At 52.2% G+C, this 17,025-nt stretch overlaps 2 protein-coding genes across 2 annotated transcripts; one reads left to right on the top strand and one right to left on the bottom strand.

Moving 5' to 3' along the window:
• The first annotated feature begins 6,037 nt into the window (after positions 1-6,037).
• On the top strand, positions 6,038-8,326 carry SYS1 (SYS1 golgi trafficking protein). Its single transcript, XM_058814867.1, has 3 exons — positions 6,038-6,199; positions 6,836-6,903; positions 7,452-8,326. Exons 1-3 carry the CDS (start codon positions 6,038-6,040, stop codon positions 7,690-7,692), a joined length of 471 nt encoding a protein of 156 aa, XP_058670850.1. The 3' UTR covers positions 7,693-8,326.
• Positions 8,327-12,251: 3,925 nt separating this feature from the next.
• LOC131564504 (neuritin-like) lies at positions 12,252-15,611 on the bottom strand. Its single transcript, XM_058814959.1, has 3 exons — positions 15,563-15,611; positions 15,057-15,204; positions 12,252-12,477 (listed from the first exon to the last, which is right to left on the bottom strand). Exons 1-3 carry the CDS (start codon positions 15,609-15,611, stop codon positions 12,252-12,254), a joined length of 423 nt encoding a protein of 140 aa, XP_058670942.1.
• Between the last annotated feature and the right edge of the window lie 1,414 nt (positions 15,612-17,025).

Raw genomic sequence — 17,025 nt, 5'->3', positions numbered from 1 at the left:
GCGACCTGCCCCGCACCGACACGGGGGAAGGGACACTGTGGGGCTGACGGCGGGCGGACACGGAGGAACCCAGCCCCGGACCCCGCTGTGCATGGAGGGACCCCCGCACGGCCCGCGGCCAGCGTCACTGCGTTATGGGGAGCGGGCGGAAAGGAGAAAGGGGAGAAAGAGAGACGAAAAGGAATGGAAAGGGGGGAAAAGGAGAAAGAGGACAGGAGAAAACGAAAGGAGGAAAAAGATGGGAAAAGGGAAGGGAGAAGTGAAAAGAGAGAGGGAAAGCGAAAGAGGGGGAAGAAGTGAAAAATTAGGGGGAAAGGAAAAAAGGGAAGGGAAAGCGGGGGTAAGAAGGAGGAAAGAGAAAGTGGGGGGAGTGGGCACCCAGTATCCGCTTTTGCAGCATTCCACAAGTGACGATGTCACATTTACAGAAAGCCCTGTCCCTGGCAGCGTGTCGCCGCCGCGGTTGCATCACTCGGGGATGGAACACGAAACCGCTCCCTCAGTCTTCTAAGTAAGCGGCAAGCGCAAAAACCCACACTGATAAAGGAGGCGGAAAACCCAACGGCGCAGTTCAACTATTTCCGTTTCTCTTCTCACATGAATAACTTTGCCTGACCATAAAAACTTGCTTGACAATCTCTATTTCAACCCCTTAACCCGAGGGGCACCTGAAACACCATAACACTACAGCCCCGTGCTCGTGCTGCAGCCACATCAATTTTTCACTTGGGTTTCCAGCTGGTTTTCTCTGGTTTGTAGAGAATGAAAAAACTTCTTAACAGGGAAGCAATGCATAGCAAAGCATATGTGCCATGGTCCCACCTGCCAGGTATGCCAGCTCCTCTTGGTCAGATTCTCAGCCTTCTCCAGCACTACCTGAGAGAACCTGTAGCCTTCCCCCTGTCCCACCTCCAACCAAAAAGATCCCTAAGGTGAAGCAGCTTTTCCAAATGCCTGTTCCTTTGGGAATACACAGCTGCAGAGGGTGTGAGCTGAGATCCATTGGTGCCCTCAGTGTTTACTAGCACTGTGCCCAGGCACAATACCACTGGCAGGAGGGATCCGTGCTGAGCTGGCTGCAGAACCTGTTGGCACAGTATGAAGTGACAAGGGGCACTGCTCAGGGCTTAAAAAAAGTAGTTAAGATCTGAAGACAGCACACATGTGGGTAATGGTAGAGCCAACCTGAACAGGCTGTGGGGGAGTTTGCTGACCTGCTCTGCTCCTCCACCTCAGCATCCAAGGCCATCAGGGAGGGGTCTGTGCTATAGACTGGGTGACTACCCTTCCTTATTACCTTTACTTCGTCACACAGAGGAACTGATAAAAATCACTGCTGGTGCAGCCAGGGAGCCCAGCTCTCATAAATATCCAGCTCTGGACACTCAGCAGAGGTGGGGAGCAGTGGATGGTGAGGAACAAGAGCACACAGGCTGGGTCAAATGTGCAAAGAATGGTCCTTACCATGACATCTGTCAGACAGGAGGCAGCCTCAGCAGCACAAAGTGACCAGAAGTACTCCATGCCCCTGAACCCTCTAAATGCCACCTGTATTTGTGTGCATGTGGCCATGACCCCTCTGCACGTCCTTCCAGCTAAAGCAGCCACCACAAAGATGCTTTCAAAACCAGCTTTCTGTATTGTGGCTACAAATATTGCTCACTCACCTGTTAACTTCCTCTCCAAACCAGCACAATATGCCAAGCTCCTGGTAATCATACCCTCAACACATACCCCTTCCACCCAAAAATCCCCTTGCATGGCACAGGACAGTGTTTTCCCTCCCAGGGAAGTTCTGCTCTGATGGGATGGAGAGGAGTCAGTCTGCCTGGCCTGGGGACCACACACACTGTCCATCCATCTCACATCTGTGTGCACAATCCTTCAGGAAAACTGATCTTGGGCTTCTGGAAACGGAAGAGAAAATTAAACTACAGCCTAATGTACTTTTCAGCCTTGAGAACAAATTCCTGTAACTTTACTGATGACATTTTTAACGTGCATTGCGTAGATCCACCTCCCTTCCTCACACACACAGAAACGTTCTGTGACTGTATCTCAAGAGAATAAGAGGAAATGCAGTCATAAAAGTCATCATATGATTCTAAACTCATGGCCATAAAACAGCTGCCTTCATTTTGCCCTTCAAGTGTTTCCTTTCAAGATGCTGACATTCTCCTCTCTGGAATAATGCAGGAAATCCGTGTGTATGTGACACTCTGAGAGAGCAACAGGACAAATGGGCCCAGAGAGCAAAAATGTCCTTTACTGAAACTTCACCACGAGGGAAAGAAGCAGAAGCAAAATGAAATGCATGTCGAGAAACACATTTGTTCTGGGCAATGAATTCTCACATTCAAGGTGCGTCAGTTGCATTCTCCACATAAAAATTATAGCTGGCAGAGAAATAACACAGGCTGGCCACCACTGTTCCCAACCTAGTGAAGGATTACCTAACCCTCATGTTGAAAATATAAATAAACACCTGTCAATTACCAACACAACACAAACATGCTGGAAGTGGAATGGAGTGTCCAAATACAACACATTTGGAGGGTGAAGGGAATCTCACTTCTACATGGCACATCAAGAAATAATCTAGAGATAAATAAAAACAAATAATAATAGAAATTATAGAAATAAATCATAATAGAATAATAGAAATAAAAAGAAATAATCTAGATAATCTTGGGAAGACTACACACAAGGCCCTTTAAACAACTTGATCATAAATTCTGTTGCACTAATCAGGAAAAGAGATTCTCCAGCCAAGCTCAGCACAGTTCCTATAGCAAATTTTTAGAAAGAGCTTAGAGCAGGATTCTCAAGCGAGAAGAAACCTTAAGTAGAGTTTTAAAAATTCCATTTTAAATTATTTAATTCCATTCCAAATTTTAAAAAGTCCATTCAGTACACTGAATTCTTTGGAAAAACACACCTGCACACCATGTGGGCGGAGGAAGAGGAGTGACTGAAAACCCTCATCCCATGGTTTGAGCCACTTAATGTTGAATTATTCTGGAAATGTGTGCTCTTAGCCTTGCTGTCCCTTAGCAAAGGTGACCTTAGCACAACTGCTACCTTCCAGTCAGGAGGGAAATGAACTCCAGCAAAGGTCATCCAGACAGCACCACCCTTTGTACACCAGCTGGTAAAATACAGACCACCTAAATAAACAGCTTCCTGTTTAGCCAATGATTCCTGGGGAGGAAAACAGTACCCTCCTAGGCAGCTATTTTTTATGTAAAGAATCTGTGGCTAAATAGGGTATTCTTTTCCTACACTCCTGATAAAGAAGTGACCACAATGGTTTCATGTGACCTGGGTACACCCTCAAATCATCAGCTGCGTCCTGGGCGTATCGCCGCTGCTCCTTCCACCTGCTGCTCTCCACAACACACAGGTGGCACTCACAGAACAGTCACTGCTTAAAAACGATGTTCTAACCAGAAGTCAGGCCAGCAGCACCCACTGTGGCACCCTAGAAATCATGGTCTTTGTGTTTCAACATCCTTTTCCTCTTTAACACGTTTCCTCCACAGCTGTCTCCAACTTTTTATTTAAACAAAGAGGAAGAAAAGAGAAATTAAGAAAGCTGTTTAATTCCCAATGCTGTTTGCTTTCCAGCTCCACTTTAAACCTTATTCCACAGAGCAGGTGTGGGGGGCAAGGCATCCCCTAGGGAGAACACCCTCTTTTCAAGGAGAAGAACACAGTCCCTTATGCTGGAGCAGCCTGGAGAGGAGAGAGAGCCAAATCAGGAGCAGGAACAAACAAACATGACCATGAAAGATGCTGTCACAAAGTCAGACAGGAAACAAGCTCACAAACTCAACTGCAGTTGAGTCACAGCACAAATGTCTTTGTGCCACAGCCCTTCCCCATGTCCATATGGGAACTCTGTCCAGGGCAGGAGGGAGCCTCAAATCACACCTGAGGCTATTCCATACCTTCAGTCACAAGGGCAGCAACCAAGAAGGGAGGAGCCTCAGATTCCAAAGCAATTCAAGTCAACACCTCCCAAAACACCAGCTTGTATCCTGTGATGCCATGGACTTTGGGTAAGTCAGATATTTGGCCGTGGAAAGATAACCAGCAATGATACCAACAGTGCTACCTTACACTAGCTTGGAGCTTTAGTCAGCTTTGTCTAAACTGACAAAATTTTTGCTGGCAAAGGAAAGTTAGTCCTATGAGGGACTATAAAAGAAATAGGTAAGTGAGAATTAATATCTAAGTGATGGCTTGCATGTCTCTGAGAGCCAAACACAGCAGATTTCAGGAAAGGAAACCAATTTCTACCAAGAAGTAACAGAGGAAGTGTCGAGCCTCACAATTTAGGCTCAGCAACGTGTTGGCAGCAGACAGCACTGACATCGCTGGGATTTTCCCCTCTTCATTTCTACACTGGCTGAGGCTGGAGCTTCTGCAAAAACAGATTCTCCAAAGGCCAAAGTGAGAACTCGGCAATAGTGGCCCACGTCCACCACACATGTGCCTCTGCCTTGCACAATCTTTCCTAGGAAATGGTCAGGGAACAGGGAACAAAATGTGTCAAACCTGGCTCAGCACAGAAATTCACAAAATGAGGAAAGGAAAACATACAGCAGAGCTGCATAGGGAACTTCCCATACGAGGCATGGAAAAAACGTCATGAGAGCCTGTCAGAGATCATAATCTGTGTTCCCATAGCCAGCATATTCCACACCCACAACTGATGTGAGCCTACCACCTCCCTCAGAACCTGGATTCCCCTTTTCATTCCTTCTGCTCTCTTTTCCAGGTGAAAACAGCTCTTGTGGCAACTCCCCCATCGACTGAAACAGCCCGGGGGTGCCTCCTCTTCTTTTTCCAGCAAAGATTTTATCTCCAAAATGCTCCGTTTTCCCACACAGCCTTGGGGATTTTGCTATTAAGTCAGTGACAATTCTTATACCTGAAGCCAAGCAATCAGGACAGCTCACAACAAGCCCCAGCAGCCAGGAGTTGATCACAGAAGGGGTACAGTGGAGCATGAGGGTATCTGGCACCTGGCCATGTCATGAGGCCAAATAAAGATATCAGCACGTACCAGAAGAAACCTCCCAACTCAGCCCTGTAATGGAAAGGTGCTGCCAGGGCACACCAGGACTCAGAACAACATCGTGGTATGGCCTAGAGCTAAAATGAGCACAGCTGGGCAGCAGCTGCCAAGAGCCTCAGCGCCTACAGGAACTGGCCTGGAAATGAAAGGAAATACCCGGGGACAACAATTTCTTGTATGGTTGGTATTTGTGTCCTCAGCAAGGGCTGCTCGGCCACGTTACTGAACACGCTGACACCAGTGCAGGGGCTGGGGAAGCCTTATCTCCAAAATCCTCTGTTGTCCCACAAAACCTCGGGAATTTCACTGTTCACACAGCGACAATCTCATAGCTGAAGCCAAGCAAACACTGCGGCGCACTGAGGGCACCAAACCGAGCCCCGCAGCCAAGGGCTGATCACAGGAGGGGGACGGGGGAGCACGAGGGACTCTGAGTCTTTTTAGCAACTTTTAGTGATGAAGGCACCGACCCAGGGCAGGCAGATATGGGAGAGCTGGACACTGGGCACGGAGGGCAGCCGGGTCCGAGGTGGTAGCTGGGAGTCGGGGGCAGCGGGCGGGGTCGGGATCGGGATCGAGCGGGGTCAGGATCGGGATCCAGCGGGATCGAGGACACCGAGCGGGGTTAGGATCAGGATTGGGATCGGGACCGAGCGGGGTCGGGGCAGCGGGCTGGGGTCAGGATCGGGACCGAATGGGCTCGGGGACACCGAGCGGGGGGTCGGGATCGGGATCCGAATCGGGATCAGGACCGGGACAGAGCGAGGTTGGGATCGGGATCGAGCGGGGTCAGGATCGGGATCGAAGGGGGTCAGAATCGGAATCGGGACCGGGACCGAGCGGGCTCGGGGCAGCGGGCGGGGCTCGGGGCCGCAGCGGGTCCTCCCCCCCGCCAGGGGGCGCTCTGGCGCGGCACCTCCGGCACTTCCGTCGCGGGCGGGAGGCGGGCGGGCGATGGCGGCGCAGTTCCGCAGCTACGTGTGGGACCCCGCGCTGATCGTGGCGCAGATGGTGCTGCTGCAGGCGGGATACTACAGCTCGCTCGGGCTCTGGCTCGCCCTCCTCGGCACCCTGGGCAGCACCGGGCCCTCCCTCCAGCAGGTGTTCAGCGACGAGGTGAGGGCGCGCCCCGGGAAGCCGCCGCCGTGGGCACAGGCCGTGGAGCGGGGGGATTGCTGGGGCTCTCTGGGGAGGGAGAGCCCGCTGCCGTGTGGGCATTCCCGGTGCTAGGGACATCTCCCCGCCCTGGGAGCACCCCGGTGTGCGCTCAGGGCTCCCATGCCCCATAGCAGCCCCCCAATGCATAGACCTGTCCTGTGTGCGTGCCCCAGTGTGGAGGTGAAGCCGTCCCTCTCAATAGGTACCCGGGGTAGAGACAGCAATTCGGTGTGCGGTGGGGGGTACCCCCATGCAGGGACAGACACCCTGTGCAGGTGGTGCCCCTGTGGAGAGGGAGCACCTCGTTCTGTAGGTGATACCCCCTTATAGAGATACCCTTTATAGGTATCTCCGGTATAAAGACTCCCTACCCCCTAGAAACACCCCCACTATGGACGCACACCCTCCACCCCCAGTTTAGGGGATTCCCCTCAGCACAGAACCAGACCTTTCCCTTTCCCATAGGTGCCCCCAGACAGACAGACAGATAGACCTGTCCACCTCCTCCTGTAGATCCTGATCCATGCAGGGCTGTGCCACGGGAGACTCGGGCTGCGATTTGTGCCGCGGGTTCCTACTAATAGTCCCATGTAGATTTTAGGCTTCTCAACCCCGCCGGGGAGGCTCTCCATGATGGCTTTCATCCTCAATGCACTCACCTGGTAAGTCTGCAGCTAGCTGGACCTCCTGTATCTTGTCCTTTCATGCCATTAAGCTGTAAAAGAATTCAGTGTGCTGTACTGCCTCTCTCCAAACATCTCCCAAAATCCCCGTGCCTTCTTAAGCATGTCTGCCGAGGGCAGTTGGGAACTGCTGACTCTTGGCTTTCTAGAACCTGGAAAAGTCATTTCACTTCTCTGCCTCAGTTTCCCAGCAGCTGGGACTGAGATTTACTTTTGTGGGAGATTTTACTAAAAGTTAGAATTAATGGATTTCAGCAAACACTAATGTATTAGGAGATAGTCTATAAATTCCTGCCGTTTTCTGCACTAAAATCTAATTTTCCTGCCATCATGTAATTAAAAGCTGTAAGCCTGCAAGTCTTGCTGCAGCAGCCAGGAGAGAGGTCAGAAACAACCTACTCTTAAAATATTTGAAGAAGTTTTAAACCCACTGCATAATCAGCAGTGAGAACTGCTGACAGCTCTTGCTGCAGCACCTTTTCCACAGGTCTGGTGGAGTTCATTAATCCCTTGCCTTTGCTTTGCAGCGCTCTGGGCTTGCTGTACTTCATCCGCCGAGGGAAGCAGTGCCTGGATTTCACCGTCACCGTTCACTTCTTCCACCTGCTGGGCTGCTGGATCTACAACTCGCGTTTCCCCTCGACGCTGACGTGGTGGCTGGTGCACATCGTGTGCACGGCGCTGATGGCGGCCATCGGCGAGTACCTGTGCATGAGAATAGAGCTGCGGGAGATCCCCCTCAACTCCGCCCCCAAATCCAACGTATAGACTGCCGCAGGCAACCGCGTGCTGCGTTTTGTCATTGTTCCCAGCACAATGCATCCAACGCCTCAGAATCATCCCTCAAGAAGCACAGCAGGTCTGTTCAGACTTTATGGTTTTTTCCTTTGGACCTCGGTGACTGCATGAGTGTGAGCGTCTCCTCTGGCATCGGCTGACAGCAGGGGAGGAGCAGAAGTTTATTTTGTTAACACAAAGTATTAATATGGACTGGATGGAGAGTGTGCCCTTCAGCTCTTCACTCGTGAGACTGTTCAAGGCCAGGTAGCAAAACTCGGTGCGTGAGGAGTATTTGGAATGTAACGATGTGGGAGTGCCCTGGATGGGTAACACAATGGTCACCTCTGCTTGCTGGAGCTGCCAGGGTGAGCAGTGGGGCTGGGAGCTGCTGCTTCCAATCTGTGACTTCTTTGGGCTTTGCTTGGGAAAAGAGTCAAGGAAGTGAATGGATGGGGAGAAAGAAAACAGTTGTACTTACCTGAATCACCAGCTGAGACACTAAATAATAACCTGTAACGTTAGATGGGTTTGTTTGCTGTTTCCATGTTTGATACACAGAGGTGACAGACAGCAGTTTGCTGAAGAAATCTTTTGTAATAATAAAAATATAATGTTGCTGTGAGTGTTACGGCTCTCCCGGGAAGCTGAGCACTTCAGGAAATACCAGAGTGTCTGTATCATGGCAACAGGAGGATGCAGCCTGAGAACACTTGGCTGTCAGGTGCCCACTGTCTGGGCACATAAAATTTCCTACAATAAACATTTCATACCTCTGCTCTGGAGGGGAGGCATCACTGAGTGCTGTCTGGGGAAGTCAGCTGGCATAACCCCACTTCAGGGGGAGTGTCAGCAGTCCAGGATCTCCACGTGTGCAGCCTGAGCCTGGAGCTGCCCTGGGGAAACCTGCAGAAGTGTCCTGCAGCCATGATGCTCTTCCTTGGATGGGTTTTCCCATCAGGCTTCAGCAGTCCAGCAGCAGGTCTTGCCTGGTAGAGGTGATGTTAAGTAAGAGACTGTTGTTATTTCTTGAATATTTAGAGGTCCTTCAAATAAACTTCACCAGGCAGGGACATCCCCTTACTGCTGACGGTCCAGAGCTGGGTGATTCCTCCAGATCCAGCAGCCCAAGCAAGCAGCCCCATATCCTGCTTGGTTTCCACTGAGGGATGGCCATGTTGTGCAGCTCCAAACGAGGGCAAAGCCAGGTCTAGAGACAGATTTTTCTCCTGTGCAGCATCTTGCTGCAGTAACTTCCCTTTGTATTTAATATTTGTAAGGTTTAATTTGCAGAAATTGTTTGCTAATTCAGTTTGTTGAAAAGTGGTGGGATGATGTGAGACTGATAAACTCTCTGAAGGTGCTCCTGGGCAGCTGAGCTGAATTTCAGTCCCTGCTCTCACACTCAGACACTGTAAATGGGGTCAGGATGACATCCTGCTGCTTTACATGCACAGCAGGTCTCCAAAGGAAGATTTCTGTCTAAACAAATGTAACCAGCACTTTTTATACTGGGAGATTTCACCAGGAGCCCTTCCTGACCAGAGCCCCTGTAAGCAGGGTTTCAAACAGCAGCAGCTTTCAGAGGGAAGAGTTTACACAAGTGTTTCTCTGGGCAGGAGCTAGCCTGGAGGGCCACCCAAAGGTCACTTCCTAGGGCTGCCCCTGCAGCAAGACAGTCCATCTTCTCAAAATCTGCTTATTTTTCATGTACAAGGATACTTTCCTTTGTCCCAGCCATCTCAGGCTGGATGTAAACTGGTCTCCAGTAGGTGCCAGTATGTCCCTCAGAAAGGAGCAGGGAGTGCTGTGTTGGGATCAGGGTGAGGAGCAGAGGGCAGTGCTGCCTCGGGGTGACGAGCACTGCCGTGCTGTTAGTCATGTTTTAAAACTCCTGCAGGGTCATGTTGTCCTCTGCTGCTTCGTGGTGCTATTCTTGAGAAAGAACATCCCAGTCCTGCAGGGACAGGGAAAGCTTGCAGGTTCGCTTCAAGGCTTAATATCCCACCAAAGCCTTGTGTGAACTGCTGTGTTCAGGGCTGTTCTTGAGGCAAGCAGGAGCTGAGGATTAATTACAGTGAATTTGAGAGCAAGGAGACAAAGCCACGTTCTTCCAACTGCTGCCAGGGTTGCTGTGGGTCTGTATTATCAGAGCTGCCACCTTTGTTCCCCTGCAGGAACAAAGGTGAAGACTTTGGACTAAAGAACACTTAACCCATTTCTTTTTAAATATATGAGATATGCTCTAACAGCTTCAGCAGCTTCCCTGGGGGGGAAAACTGGGGACAGCTTTGTATCTGGAGAAACTCACAGCAAGGCCATGAGAAGAATTCTTGACAAATGGGGCTTTAACACTGAGGCTGCAGGACATCCCAGGAGCTGCACTGCACCAGCATGAAGTGTGCTGTAGGATCAGAAATCTTTCTGAAAGGCTGCTGACTGCCCAGGAGAAATGAACCTGTGTATTACCTTTTTTTTTTTTTCCTAAGGACTTCTACTTTAATTGTCCTAGTCATAGAGGAAGTTCTGCTAAAAATGAAATACTGATTGAGGAAACTCATCACTCCCATACTGTGAGACCTAGTTTTCTCTCACATGCTTTCAGTCAGATTTAGAAGCACCTTTGGCTTACAAAAAAAATCTGCTGCTCCATACCAGAACAGTGGCAGATGGTCTTTGTTTCTTAATGAATCTTTGGGGTTTTTTTGTGTGCAATAGTTGAGGGATTTGCTTCCAGGGAAGATATGTCCCAAGACCTGTTCTTCTCAGAGATGATGGCAGTGGCAGTCAGCCATTTGCATCCATGGTTTTGCAGAAAGATTTCTTGCCAATCTGATTCTTTTACATTCCCTTTTCCCAAAGCTGTTTCAATGTAGAAAATTTTAAGAGACGAATTGCCAAATTCAAAGACAAGGCAAGGGTTGTGGGATTTTAGGGGGCTGTGCTTATTTCTTTTCTTAATGGCATTAAACAGTTGTTCTAAACAAAGAGCAGGTACAGGATTTGGAGCCAAAATACTCCAGTCTTGGTTGTACATCACTCTCCCCTGCTTCAGCTTTCCCCAGCCACTAAAGTTAACAGGGAAAGGGGAACAGGATGAAACAGCAAACAGTGCTGTTGGCTTGGAGTACAAAGAAAAATGAAGCATCTGAGTGGTTCACTCCAGGTTTTACAATGTTCTGATTTACCCTTTCTCCAGTGCTCACCCTAAGGCTTTGTGCCCCAGATGCTGAGTACTGAATACATAAGTAACAACTTGTGCACTGAAGTGCTGTCTGAACACCAGCTGCTCTGGCTTATTTCTTGGAATTTGCTCTAATTTCTTCATTATCTCCTGCTGCTGCTGCAGGAGCAGAGTGTTGAGGGACAGTGAAGGTAAGAGGAAGAACACGTGAACGCCAGAGGAAAGCAGCATGACCCAACAGCACTGTTAGGACTAAGATCCTTTGCTCCAGAAGCTTGCCCAATGCCTGGAATGCATCTGGTGGGATCTGTGGAGTTAGCAGGGCTCTGGTTTCCCTGCTCACACTGAGCACACACCCCATGGCAGGGCACAGAGATCCATCAGCATCCATAAAACACAGGCTGCCTTGGGCTAACCAATAATATTTCTATGTTTCTCCAACATACTCAGAAATCACTTGCAAACACCTCTCTGTTCCAAATACTTCCATGCTTGTACTGAAGCTGCAAAACTGACAACACTGAGCCACAAAGGAGACAAGAGGAGACTGTGCTGTTGAGCAAGAGCAAGGAAAAATAACTTCTGCCATGCTGTTGGCTCTACAACAAACTTTAATACTCTGGAATTACATATTCTACCCACAGCTGCTTACAGGTACCTTGGGGAAAGCTTTAAAGCAGAAGAGTTGCTATAAATCCCTTTTGTCCTCTTAGCTTGATACTCCCTCTCCCCCCAAATATTTTTCACCTCTGTCCATAGAAAAGGGATTTACACATAACACAGAAGTTACTCAGAAATTCAGATGTGTGCAAGAGAAGTCATGCAACTGTGATTGTTGTTCAGCAGGGGTTTTACCACATCCTCAAAGAAGAAAGTAAGGACTCCCTTCAGCCTGTGACAGGACAGACACCATCCCCTGCACCTCAGGGAGCAGTGGGAAAAATACCCATCTTGTTTTGAGTGTCCAAATCAAAACCCTGGAGAGTTGATCTAGTGGAAAGAGTCAGCAAAGTAAACAGGTTTCCTTCCAGTTGCCATAAAAGAGTCCAGCATTCATTTTTTTTTCCAGAATTTATCATTTCTCCCCAAATCCTGTGCCCTGTATTTACAAGTTCCCAAATCTGACAGCCAGATCTGTGCCTGTGCCTTGAGGCAGAAGGGGGAGAGGAGTTACTCCAAATTACAGAGAAATTTCAACACCATGGAGATGCTGCCAAGCTCTTCCATGTCTCACAGGTGCAGGATGGAGCCGGGAGTTTCTGGGCTCCACACAGTGTATTCCTCCAAGGTTTGGAAAACACATCTGAAATGTGCCACACCACACCCTGCCACCACTTTTCTGTTGGGATACTCACAGAGCTGCAGTTTATAAGTTCAGCCAAGTGACGATGAGGGGGACGCTGAGGATGGAAATGTTGGGAACGTGGGTCCAGGCAGAGCTTTGGGCCATGCTGGGGCTGCACAGGTCGAACAAGCTGCCTTGAAATTTGGTTTTTCTGGACTCCCTTCTCAGCATCTCCCAGACAGCTGCTGCTTCCTTCTGGCACTCCCAGAGCACTGTCAGGGCACAGGTGTGGAATTCATCCCAATACCTGCAGCCAGGAGACACCACACTGTCAGTCCCTTTGCACTGCCACAGTGCTGGATGCCAGGCAGAGCCTTGCTGCCCTGAGCCTGCCCTCTGAGCAGCAACAGCCCTTGTGTTTTGTGCAAGCTTCCCAGACTATTCATCCCCTCCATCATCTCCCAGAGCATCTTGGCTAAAACTCCAAATCTCAAAACACTGAAATTATTTATTCCTTTTATTCCCCCCTCCCTTTTCTCTGGAAGTCAATAAAATCCATTATTTTCCATCAACAAATGTTTCCCTGAGTATCTCACACAGGCTGCAAACAAAGGCCCAGCACATCTCATTCATCACTTTCTCCAAGCAGAGTCAAGGGCAGATGGGAGCACAAAGCAGGGAGAAGGACAAGAGCTCCCACAGGCTGTCTCAGATTTCCTGAGGTACGGGCAGGGGCAGCAGGAGTTAGTCACTGTGTTCTCATTAGAATCATCTCCATTTATCTCCTGGGTATTACTTTCACAAGTAGAAGCTGTTCAGTGCAAAGAGGCTTTTGGAGACTACTAGAAGGAAAAGAGAGAACAGGCAAAGACAACCCGTGTTCCTGCAGGAATAAACAGGAGCTGCTCTGCTGTCCTGTCCCACATGGGCTGGGGCTGGCACCATGCCCAGCTCCCTGCAAGCTGTAAACAGGAGTCTGCAGGACAGCAGCAATTGCTCTGACACCTTCCCGTGTCTGCCAACACACCAGGCACACACGTCACCTGTCAGGAGGGGGATGCAGTCCAGCTGGCTGGGAGGGGACACTGTGCACCTCTGTAAGGTCCTCTGTAAAGTCCCCTGAGAGGGGACACTGTGCACCTGTAAAGGACAGCACGGTGCTGTGCTGTGCCCTGTACTGGGGATGACACTTTGTGCAGGCAGGCAAACCTGAGCACTCTGCCTGCTCAGAGCCGGGGCTTACGTCAGAACGCCAGCTGTGAGGGAGTTCATTAAACCGAGTCACTGTGGCAGAATAAACGTCCCCAGATAATGAGAAAAGCTGGTGCCAGCCCTGGCAACCTCCAGTGCTCACTCCCAACCTGCAGCAGCAGCAGGCAGCTCAGACAGGTAAGAGTTAAACCTGCCCCATGTCTTCAGGCAAGACAAGCTCGGGAAGGTGAAGGAGAACACAGCTCCAGCCTGGATCTGCTCTCAGCTGGGATGGCAATTCCCAGCCTTTCACCCTCCACAGCCCCCATCTGCTCAGGCAGGCAGGCTGCACACCGAGCTGAGACACCACAGCCCCCCAGAGCAGCTCCTGGTGCCCTGTCCATCCCTAAGCCACCCTCCTGGAGAGGGGACCAGCTCCAGAAATGGATAAGGCTGGGTGTCAAAGGCAAATAATTCAGAAATATTTCCTGGCAGGAAGCTGGGACATCATCAGCTTCCTGCCAGGGAAGATCCCAGGACCTCTTTGGGGATGGTCCGTGCCTCTGGGCTGCAGGAAAAATCCAGATCACACGTTTCACATGAGCTTCAGCAAAGGAATCTCTCCTCCAGCAGCCAGCAGCAGCATGGACTACACTGGCTGCTTGGGTGTTTTCTAATACCAAGAAGCCTCCTTTTAAAAAAACCCAAACAACCCAAAAAGCATCAATTCTGTCCGAACCAGAGCAGTTCCCATTTCAGCCCACCCATAGGCAGGCCCCAGAGAGGCTGTTCAACCCGATCTGGGTTTCTCCTGGAGAAGGGGGAGCACAGAGCAGGTCCCAGCCTGCAGGGTGGTTTCCAGCAGCACAGAAAGTGTAACCCCAGGGCACCCAGCCCTCCACCTCGCTCTGCCAGGTTTCCACCGCCCCCAGGCACCTGGGTTTTCCCTTCATTGCTATCTGCGTTTCCTTGTAACTCCTGTTCACTCCCCACAGCTCACTCTGGAGATGCAAAGCTGCCTCCATTTATCTCTGCAAACATTTTCCATCCACCTTGCTGCTCTCCTAATCTGCTTTTTAAGCAGACCTTACTCCAAATCTGCCCAACACCACCCCTCATTGTCCAGCTCTTCTTCAGCTCTGTTACAGTTGACATCCTGCCAACATCACCATCTCAGGGCACTGCCACAAACCTGGGAAAACCAGGGCTGGGACAAATCCACACCTGAAGGGTGAAGGGTCCAGACAGAGAGGGAGAAAACTTCTTTTGGGCTGTCCCTGGCAGCGCTGGGCACCAGGGCAGAGCACTGACAGAAACCTGGGGTGCAGGGGAGACTTTCCTGGGGTGCAGAACGGGTCGGGTCCCTCCAGCCCTGCTCCTCCTGGCTGCAGGCATGCAGGGGGTGATGGGATCAGTGCTGGGGCTGGATCTGTTGCCAAGGACCAGGGATACAAACTCCAATGGGACACGGGTAGGAGATGATGGATGGATGGATGGATGGATGGATGGATGGATGGATGGATGGATGGATGGATGGATGGATGGATGGATGGATAAAGAAGCTCGCTGGGTCAGTGTGAACCCGGAGTGAGGTGTGAGCACACGTGTGTGTGCCGGCACGACAGGATTCGGGAGGGCAGGAGCTTTCAGACAGGGACAGTACCAGAAGCCAGGCTGGCCATGCCCCGTACTCACCTGCAGACCCTGTGCAGCCCCTGCAGCTCGATGCCCTCCTCCTCCTCGTACGTGGCCATGCTGTCCCCCAGCTTGAGCACGCAGTCCGAGAGGCCGCGGTAAGCGTCGGCGCAGGCGGGTCCCGCTGCCAGCAGCCCGGCCAGGTGCCCTGCCAGCCCCGGGGCCAGGTAAGCACCGGGACCCCTGGGGACAGAGCCCAGGACCCCCGCCCCGGGGTGCCCCGGCTGGGCTAGCGCCCCTTCCCCGCGGGACAACCCCGAACCCGCCGCCCCCCGGCTGTGCCCGCCGTTGTCGGGGTGTGCCCAGAGCCCGGCGGACACGGGGCGACCCGAGCCCGGTCAGCCCGGGCTGCCATCCCGGGACCGGCACCCCCGGCCCGGGGACAGCGATGGGGGGAACCGCGCGGACCCGCCCGGACGAAGGGAGAGAGGGAGGGAGGGAAGAAGGGAACCCTGATCGCATCCCCCTCCTCCCGGTCCCCCCGCCCCGACCCCCGCATCCCTCACCCAGGGCGAGGAGCAGCACGGCCGGGCCCCGCCGCTGCCGCTGCCCCATCCTCCGCCGGGCTCGGGCTCCAGCCCCGCTCCGCTGCCGGTGCCAGTGCCAGCTCCGGTGCCCGTGCCGGTGCCCGCACCGCCGGGGCCGGCAGCGCTCCCCTCCCTCCCGCCTCCGCGGGGAGGGCACCCGTCCCCAGCCGCCGCTAATGAGCGGCTCCGGCCGCGGCTAATTAAGGAGGGGGCTGGGCCGAGGCTGTCGAGCGTCCAGGGGCACCCCCGGCCCCTCACCCGCAGCCCCCGGATCCCGAGCCCCGCACGTCCCCGCATCGCATCGGGCCGGGACTCTGCCAGCACCCAGCGCTGCCCACACTGCATCCACCTCCGGGAACACGGCACCCCGTACCAGCATCCTCACCCCAAAGGCCCCCACCCCCTGCCCACCGCAGCCTCTGCTGCCCACTCCGGGTGTGACCGAATCGGGGACCTGGGGAAGTGCCCGCTGCCGGCAGCAGGATTCCGGGCAGGGCAAGGAACTCTTCACTTGGCTTGAGTCTCTTGAACAGCACAGCAGAGCACAGTGAAGGGTGGGAAGCAAAACCCAGAGCTTTTGAAGGGTCAAAGGACTAAACATCAGCACCCACAGCTCCAAAACCTTCTGCCCAGACCCTGGCACAGCAATTCCTGAGGCTGCGTGGTCTTTGTGGCATCAATTGGGATTTTGCATGTCTGTAGCTCGATCCCAGCTGTTGCTCCAGGAATCCCTTTGGCTCCAGCAGGAAGGGAAGTAGAAAGTTTCCTGCCTGCTTTGGTGGCATCGCTGTGGAGGCTGGGGATGTCAGCTCCTCTCTTTGCTGGTGACAGCTTTGCTCTTGGGGACACTGCTCTGCACCAGCCCATGGACATGGCTGGTACCAGGACCCCCATAAGTGGGACCCCTCTGTGCCCGGGTACCCTCACCCCGGGACAGCTGTGCCACCACAGCCAGACAACTCCAGCCCCAGGAACCCGGAGCAATTGGAAACCACAACTCTGCAACCACTGCATGTACCCAAATCTAAGCAAAAAGGGCTGGGGTGTGAAAACCAATGACTATTTTTTAATGAAAGATCAACAAAACCAACAAACTACAACATTTATTTACAGACGAGTGCCACGTGCTGCATCTTCACCAGTCCTGTGAGAAAATCAAGCAGCATGGTCATTTCAGTCAGGCACATCCCATTTGCCACCAGCCTGGAGCACGCAGGGGAGAGCCTGGCCCAGAGGTGTCCCCACATGCCCACAGCTACCTGCAGGGACAAGCCAGCTCCGGGGGCTCTTCCCAAAAACCTGCACAATGGGACCACACAGGGCTGCTCCATGGCACTGAGAGCAAAGTCTGCGCAGAGCAGCTCAGCTGCCTGAAAAGAAGTGGGATATGATGAAGAGGGAATTCCTCTGGGACAGGCACCCTCTGCCAGCCCTGCCTGCTC

The sequence above is a fragment of the Ammospiza caudacuta genome, chromosome 15 (assembly GCF_027887145.1).
Source record: "Ammospiza caudacuta isolate bAmmCau1 chromosome 15, bAmmCau1.pri, whole genome shotgun sequence".
In the NCBI taxonomy this organism is placed as follows: Eukaryota; Metazoa; Chordata; class Aves; order Passeriformes; family Passerellidae; genus Ammospiza; species Ammospiza caudacuta.
This window is presented reverse-complemented; position numbering and strand designations above follow the sequence as displayed.

Excerpts from the sequence above, each read along its gene's own strand:
- SYS1 (XM_058814867.1), top strand. The coding sequence starts at position 6,038 with ATGGCGGCGCAGTTCCGCAGCTACGTGTGGGACCCCGCGCTGATCGTG. Across the intron at positions 6,200-6,835 it reads AGCAGGTGTTCAGCGACGAG|ATTTTAGGCTTCTCAACCCC; the intron begins GTGAGGGCGCGC and ends AGTCCCATGTAG. Across the intron at positions 6,904-7,451 it reads ATCCTCAATGCACTCACCTG|CGCTCTGGGCTTGCTGTACT; the intron begins GTAAGTCTGCAG and ends TTTGCTTTGCAG.
- LOC131564504 (XM_058814959.1), bottom strand. The coding sequence starts at position 15,611 with ATGGGGCAGCGGCAGCGGCGGGGCCCGGCCGTGCTGCTCCTCGCCCTG. Across the intron at positions 15,205-15,562 it reads CGTGCTGCTCCTCGCCCTGG|GGCACCTGGCCGGGCTGCTG; the intron begins GTGAGGGATGCG and ends CGGGGCTGGCAG. Across the intron at positions 12,478-15,056 it reads GGGCTGCACAGGGTCTGCAG|GTATTGGGATGAATTCCACA; the intron begins GTGAGTACGGGG and ends TCCTGGCTGCAG.